The following is an 8375-nucleotide window of genomic DNA, read 5'->3' on the forward strand; positions in this document are numbered from 1 at the left end:
CCCAAGCCGACCTGGGGGAGGGGGCGGGAAGGGGCGGGGCTTTCAGAACGGACGGAGCCGGACATGCAAATTACAGGGTGAGCTCTGGTTGCGCGGACAGATGCAGGCGAGGAGGGGAGGCTGCGGCCAGACTCCCAGAGCGGAGTGGATGAGACCAGCCCTGGGACAGAGAGGCGTGAACGAGAACGAGAACGTTTAAAAGGAGTCATGGGCAGATTTTGACGATCTCACTTTTCTGAGGGACCTGGAGGCTGGATTCCCCCTGCAAAGTTGGGGCTCCTTTCAGTTCCCTATCCTATCGCAACCTCCAATGAGATGAACCCCCAGGGGTCCCCCTCTCATCCCTCTCTGAAGGGTGTGATGCAGCTGTTAGGACGGAGGGCAGATAAGGACATGTACTTCCTGACCTCAGAGGGCTGGAGGGAAAGGCAGGCTCCTCCCACTTGCCTTGGATCGGGACTTTGCTCAGGACTCCAGCTGTCAGGGTTTTCCCTGCCGGAGCGCACCCCCAGAACCCGAAGACATGGGGGAGGGGTACGGGGCGGACCTACTTTCTAGGTCTCCTCCCCTCCCCACGGCGGTTTTTTTTTTTTTTTTTGGTTGCCGCTGGGTCTTCCTTGGTGCTCCTAGGCTTTCTCTAGTTGCGGTAAGCAGAGGCTACTTTTCACTGGGGCATAAGGCTTCTCATTGCGGTGGCTTCTCTTGTTTCGGTTCCTGGGCTCTACAGCAATGTCTCAGTAGTTGTGGTGCACAAGCTGAGTTGCACGTGGCATGTGAAATCTTCACTGACCAGGGATCACACTCAAGTCCTCTGCACTGGCAGGTGGATTCTTAACCATTGGACCCCCAGGGAAGTCCTTAACTCTATTTTTTTTTTTAAATCAAACTTCAATCATGGCAAGTGAATCACAGACACACTCACTCACTCTCTGGAATAACAGCCCCCAGAGTCAGCTCCATCCATTGTGTCTGTATCTGACCAATGCAGCTACTTTGTTGGTCTCAGAATTCCCAGCCTCTGATGAAACTGATTCCTCCTCTAGGTCTGCCCTCTTCACAGTCCTGTCTGACTTCTCCCAATGATGTGTGTGATCTGTGGTCTAAATGCTAGATTTGACCATGACTCCTGCACCCAACTGCGCGACTTCACTTCCACTTTTCACTTTCATGCATTGGAGAAGGAAATGGCAACCCACTCCAGTGTGGAGAATCCCAGGGACGGGGGACCCTGGTGGGCTGCCGTCTATGGGGTCGCACAGAGTCGGACACAACTGAAGCGACTTAGCAGCAGTAGCAGCACCTGCACCCAAGGGGGCTTCCCAGGTGGCCCTAGTGGTAAAGAACCCGCCTGCCAGTGCAAGAGATGCAAGAGACGTGGGTTTGATCCGTAGGTCCAGATGATCCCCTGGAGGACAGCATGGCAACCCGGTCCAGTATTCTTGCCTGGAGAATCCCATGGACAGAGGAGCCTGGCAGGCTACAGTCCATAGGACCGCAAAGAGTTGGACACGACTGAAGAGACTTACTATGCAAACACACACACAACCAATAGGAAAAGTGGGAACCCACTGGTCGCTTGCCCAGAGCCCATATGGAACAGCATGTTTTGCTTCGTATGTGATAATATAAAAAATGTACCGCATGTGTATATGTGCCAGGGACTGTTTTAATCCTCAGAGAAGTGAAGCCACTTGTCCAGAATCACAGCTAATGACTTTAGGAGCCTAAAATCAACAGCCTGCAGCTGGAGGGTGTACACCTAACCACAGAGAGATGTGGTTACTGAGTCAAGTATGTTGACTGAAGGCTTCAGGTTCAGTGGCCTTATCTGGAGCTTGTGAGCAACAAGGCTGAGGCTCTCATGAGCAAAAGCTGAACTTTGAAATGAACCTTTAAAAAAAACTTATCTCATTTTTGATGGTGCTGGATCCTTGTTGCTGTACACTGGCTTTCTCTAGTTGCAGCAAGGGCAGAGGGAACTGCTCTTCGCTGTGGCATGTGGGCTTCTAATTGCAGTGGCTTTTCTTGTTGCAGAACATTGCCTCTAAACACCAGCTCAGTGGTTGCAGTGCATGGGCTCCACATGTGGAATCTTCCCGGACCAGGAACAGAACCTGTGTCCCCTGCATTGGTAGGTGGATTCTTATCCACTGTACCACCAGGGAAGTCCTTTGAAATGAACCTTACTCAGTAAACCCAGGCTCCCTAGTGCCTCTCTTTCAACGCAAAAGGGGCTAGAGGAGGTCGTACCACTCAGACTTCTATTTCTGGCTACGTTCAACACCTGGGGATTCCCAAAGAGCCCATACCCCCGGTCAAATTGGTTCGATTCAAATCCACGCATCTAGTTGACAAGCCTGAGTCTCTTCTGGAAAGTGAACCCTCCAGCGATCTTACTGGATTCAGAGGGTTTCAGTGACATGAATCAGAAGCAAGGCTGTGGCTTCATTAGGTCCTGTGATAACTTTTCTCAGCCATAATAAACCCAAAAGGACAAAGTCTGCATGGCTTCTGGCAGCTTCCCAGCTTCAATCAGGCCACACCTAACTTGATTTAACCCCAACATTCTCTTCTTAGTGGCCAGTTTTAAAATATTCATTTATTTATGGCTGCACTGAATCTTGTTGCTGCGTGCAGGCTTTCTCTAGTTGCAGCGAGCGAAGACTACTCCTAGTTGAGGTGTGTGGGCTTCTCACTGCAGTGGCTTCACTTGTAGCGGGGCACAGGCTCTAGAGCTCAGGCTCAGTAGTTACGGCACACGGGCTTAGTTGCTCCTTGGCACGTGGGATCTTCCTGAACCAGGGATCAAACCCGTGTCCCCCGCATTGGCAGGAAGATTCTTATCCACCGAGCCACCAGGGGAAGCCCCCTTAATGGCCACTTGGCTCAGCAGCTGGCCCAGGAACACAAGCCCTAGACCAAATCAAATAGAAACTTCTATCTCTGAGCTACTGTGGTGCACAGCCTCCGGGATGTGTTGTGGTTAAAGCTTGCTCAGGAGAAAGAGATGTACTTTAACCTGGGTGGGAACTCCACGTTCCCAGAGAAGGAAGAAGGAAGTCTTCGAAAGAGTCGAGAGAATGGAAAGCGTCCCTCCCAGGACTCTTCCCAGACACTGGCATTCCCATTCACTCAGAGTCCACACCTGCTCAAACAGTGGTCAGAACCGGATTTCCCTGGGGCAACGTGTGTTGGCCCAGCCTAGACTGCAGAAGGACAAAGTCCATCAGTCTTTCTAGATGTGATCTTAGCAATGATAAGGTGTTCACTGTGAGGACATAACTTAATTACATCCTTACTGGCTTCTAGCCACAAAATGGGGAGTCAGAATCAATTCCTTTCCTTCCTCTTCTTTCCTTACAGCTGCTTTTTTAAATGCTCAGCAACCATACCTTCAAAGTCTCATCCTTTGAGGGGGGTGTCTTTGATTTGTTTGAAATAATCTCAGCCAACAGCTTAATTAACTGCTTCTCTCTACAAACCACCGAGTCAAGGTGTCTGATCCAGGATGGGGAATTCTCAATGCCCTGGACCTCCTCGAATGAGGTTGCAGGAGCATGTGGCATGAGAGGATGGTCATGTCCCAGGTCTCTAGTGGGACTGGCCACCAACTGAGGGTCCTCGGCTTTGCACGGGAAGGAATTGAAGAGCGAACCACAAAAAAGTGAAAGCAAGTTTATTCAGAGAGATACACAGTCTGTGGGCTTCCCAGGTGGCACAAGTGGTAAAGAACCCACCTGCCAATGCAGGAGACGTAAGACATGGGTTCAATCCCTGGGTTGGGAAGATCCCCTGGAGGAGGGCATGGCAACCCACTCCAGGATTCTTGCCTGGAGAATCCCTTGGACAGAGGAGACTGGCGGGCTACAGTCCATAGGGTCACAAAGAGTTGGATACGTCTGAAGCAAGTTAGCATGCACGCACACACCCTATAGGCAGAATACGGACCATCTCAGAAAGTGAGAGCCACCCAGAGATGGGTGGTTAGCTTTTACAAGCTGGGATGTTTCATAGGCTAAGAAGTGGAAAGATTATTCCAACTATCTTGGAGAAGGGAGAAAGAGTTCCAGGAACTGGGTCATTGCCCACTTTTTGACTGTATATAGTCAGTCTCAGAACTGTCATGGCACCCGTGGGTGTGTCATCTAGCATATGCTAATTATTCCAATGAGCGTAGAATGAGGCTCAAAGTCTACTGGAAGTCGAATCTTCTGCCATCTTGGACCTAATTGGTTCTCACCAGTTCTTGTTGCATCCTGTTTTTCTCAACGTCTGTGTCATTCTTCAAGGGTGTGTCCTGCCCGCTTCCCTCCTATCTCAATACCAGAGTAAGTCCCATGTATTTTCAGAAGGTCTGTCTGACGCAACCACCCTACTCCTGGAACTAACTTCTGTTGTAACCAGGGTTGAAAAGAACAGGTTGTACAGTTGTTCAAGTATTAGCAGATTTTCTAGGATTTCTTTTTTTTTTACTTTCTAATTTTTGGCTGTGCTGGGTCTTTGTTGCCGCATGCAAGATTTCTCTTGTTGCAACAAGCAGGGACTACTCTCCAGCTGTGCGTGGGCTTCTCATCGCGCTGGCTTCTCTTGTTTTGGAGCGTGGGCTCGAGAGCTTGGACTTTGGTAGTTGTGGGACACAGGCTTAGTTGCCCCACGGCATGTGGGATCTTCCTTAACCAGGGATCAAACCCATGCCCTCTGCATTGCAAGGCAGGTTCTTAACCACTGACCACCAGGGAAGTCCTTTCTGGGATCTCTTGCCAGTAGTTGAAGTTCCTTTGAGATGCCTGCATGTCCCTTCAGCTATCTTCTGGTTACTGGCTCCCTGTGCTCCAGCCTGCATCTGATATGTCCAGACACACCAGTCCATACTCTCCCTTTCCAAACTGCCTGCTGTGGTTTCATAGTATGAACTTTGGGTATTTGTTCCCAGTTCCTAGCCTGGCGGGCTGCAGTCCAAGGGGTCACAAAGAGTCAGACGTGACTGAGCATGCACGCACACCCATGTATACTCACAGTCAATAAACATCCACATTTCAAAATACAATTTGTATATGCATAGTGTACGCATATGCTCACACATACACGTGGTATTTGTTCACAACCACCCTCACACCACATATATAGTACATACTCAGTATGTACACAGTACAAATATCACTGAGATATTTTGAGTTTGGTACCAGGACAACAACAATAAAGCAAATATTGCAACAACATAAGTTGTTGGTTTGGTTTTGGTTCCCCAGTGCATATAAAAGTTGCATTTACCCTATACTGTAGTCTATTAGGTGTGCAATAGCTTTATGTCTTAAAAAACAAACCCAATGTACATAACTTAATTAAAAAACAGGTGATTGCTAAAATATGCTCACCATCATCTGACAATCTGGGGTTGCTGCAAACCTTCAATTTATATAAAAAAAATACAGTAATCATGAAGCACAATAGAATCAAGTGTGCCTCTATATATACAGCCATACAATACAATGTACGTTCATATGCACACAATTTCACAGACCATAAGTACACAATGTAAAGATACCATATATACTCATGAAATGCACATGCCATGTGTGTATACATACATACAATGCATATACATGTGTAAACATGCACATGTGGGTCCAATGGAAACACAATCATGTAACACACACTCCAGAGATATACCTGCATACATGTACACGAGCACTCACACTTACGTCCATGCACACGTAGAGCCAATCCACAAGCACATATTCCCCACAATGTCTGCAAACACAGCTGTGCCGCCAGCTTCATGTACAACCCCAGGGCCTCCCGCCCCCCAGCTAACCGGTTCCCTGCTCTCCCTCCCCAGACAGCCATGCTCAGCACGCAGACATTTTTCTTCTTCCCCACGGCCCCCTTCATCCTCTTTGTCTTCACGGCTTCCACCATATTTCACCTTCATCAGAGGCTAGAGAAGATGCAACCCACGTGGGAGTTAGAGGCACTGGAGCCAGCAACTATGGAGACGCCCTCGCGTCCCCAGCCGAGGCCCCAGCTCAAGGGCATGTGGACCATCAACGCCATAGGCCGCCTGGGGAACCAGATGGGGGAGTACGCCACCCTGTACGCCCTGGCCAAGATGAACGGGCGCGCCGCCTTCATCCCGCCCCAGATGCACAGCACGCTGGCCCCCATCTTCCGAATCACACTCCCGGTCCTGCACGACGCCACGGCCAGGAGCGTCCCCTGGCAGAACTACCACCTGAACGACTGGATGGAGGAGCAGTACCGCCACATCCCGGGGGAGTACGTGCGCCTCACCGGCTACCCCTGCTCCTGGACCTTCTACCACCACCTCCGCGCCGAGATCCTCCAGGAGTTCACCCTGCACGCCCACGTGCGTGAGGAGGCCCAGAACTTCCTGCGGGGTCTGCGGGTGAATGGCAGTCGGCCGAGCACCTACGTGGGGGTCCACGTGCGTCGAGGGGACTACGTCCACGTTATGCCCAACGTGTGGAAGGGCGTGGTGGCTGACCGGCGATACCTAGAGCAGGCCCTGGACTGGTTCCGTGCTCGCTACAGCGCCCCCATCTTTGTGGTCTCCAGCAATGGCATGGCCTGGTGTCGGGAAAACATCAACGCCTCCCGTGGCGACGTGGTCTTTGCCGGCAATGGCAACGAGGGCTCGCCCGCCAAGGATTTTGCCTTGCTCACGCAGTGTAATCACACCATCATGACCATTGGGACATTCGGGATCTGGGCCGCCTACCTCGCAGGTGGAGAGACCATCTACCTAGCCAATTACACCCTCCCAGACTCTCCCTTCCTCAAAGTCTTTAAGCCAGAGGCAGCCTTCCTGCCAGAGTGGATTGGGATCCCTGCTGACCTGTCCCCACTCCTCAAGCACTGATGTTGGCTAGTTCTTGGCACCCTATTCTCCTTTTTGGGCTCCCCCAAGATCAGTTCTGGGGTGTGAGGAGCACATTGTTACATGTTCCAGGGGGCTTCCCTCTTGTACTGTAATGCTTCAGGCTGCAAGCGACAGAAGTCCCAACTAACTTGTTTAAATAACATATTCATGAGTCTCACACAGCATGACCAGAGACGGCGGGTCTCCGGGGTTAATTCAGCAGCTCAACAGGTCATCAGCAATCCCAGTACCATCTATCTTGTTGAGCTTCCATAATCTCTTAAATCAGCTGCCATATGCTCCTTTTGGTCCCAAGAGGGCTGCCACATACCCAGGTGTTGCACAGATATCCTTTTTCCAAGGCAGTAAAAAGAAGTTTGTTTTTATCTTGTGTCCCCTTTGAAGAGTGTGGGAAACCTTCCAAATCTCCCTGCAACTGGTCCCAGGTCTCATTGACCAGAAGGGTGTCACATGCCCTCTGACGCCTTATAAGGCATGGTGAATTAGACCCTGGGTTGACTTAGCTTCAGATCAATAAATCATTGCTCCCTGCAGCTGTGGAATCAATGGGCCTCCTCTGAAGGACATTGTGGCTTGCAATAAGAAAATTGGGGTGCTCTTACCAAGGAAGAAGGAAGGAATGTCTGCAGGGTGCAAAACAGGGAAGCCTTGAATAATTGTACAGGTTGGTCACTGCATAAAGGCATTTGGCCAAGGAGGCAAGGGGGGCTTGCATAGAGCCGATGGTCTGCTCTCCAAGCCATGTGTCCCTGGGACTGTGTCCATCCAGCAGGCTCTCTTTTTTCTAGAAGTTAGTCTTCTCAGAGTGGGGACCTTTTGTCCAATTTTCATAAGAGAGCTGTATTGGCTAGTGGTTGGAATCCAAGCCCACATGCCCCATCTCTGCAGCCCTGACTTCTAGCACGTACCACGACTATTGCTAAGAACTCATAGACCAGTGTGGCTCAATGAACTTGACAAGAGTCCATTCATCCTTTTAGTAAATGCCTGTCATGATGAACCCAACAGGATCCCTGCTCTCAAGGGCTGTGTTGACAAAACATGATGGCTTAAAGTGACAGCAGTTAATTCTTTCCCGCTGGTCAGTGGATCAGCTGGGTAAGTCTCTGCTGCATGCAATGCTGGCTGAGGTCTCTTATGAAGCTGCATTTCTATGGTGCTCATTCGGAGTATCCTGCAGGACAGGATAGCTCAGACTCCCTCACAACATGGCTTTCAAGTTGTTTGCCGACACATTTGCTATGGGAGTCTTCAGGTATCCTCATCATGTAGAAAGTAGAGCTATCTGAAGCTGCCATGCTGTGAGGAAGTCCAAACACAATGGGAGGCCCCACAGAGATGCTCCGATTAACAGTCATAGCTGAGCCGAGCTTCATCCCAGCCCAGGCATCAGAAATGTGAATGTAGAAGCCTCCAGTTGTTCCAGTCAACGTCACATTTCTGGCAAGCCAGCTCAGTCTCCTGACAACATGTT

At 50.3% G+C, this 8375-nt stretch overlaps 1 protein-coding gene across 1 annotated transcript; it reads left to right on the top strand.

Moving 5' to 3' along the window:
• The first annotated feature begins 5845 nt into the window (after nt 1-5845).
• On the top strand, nt 5846-6886 carry LOC104995618 (galactoside 2-alpha-L-fucosyltransferase 2). Its single transcript, XM_010849563.1, has one exon. It carries the CDS (start codon nt 5846-5848, stop codon nt 6878-6880), a length of 1035 nt encoding a protein of 344 aa, XP_010847865.1. The 3' UTR covers nt 6881-6886.
• The last annotated feature ends 1489 nt before the right edge of the window (nt 6887-8375 follow it).

This window comes from Bison bison, unplaced genomic scaffold (genome assembly GCF_000754665.1).
Source record: "Bison bison bison isolate TAMUID 2011002044 unplaced genomic scaffold, Bison_UMD1.0 scf7180017864285, whole genome shotgun sequence".
Lineage (NCBI taxonomy): Eukaryota > Metazoa > Chordata > Mammalia > Artiodactyla > Bovidae > Bison > Bison bison.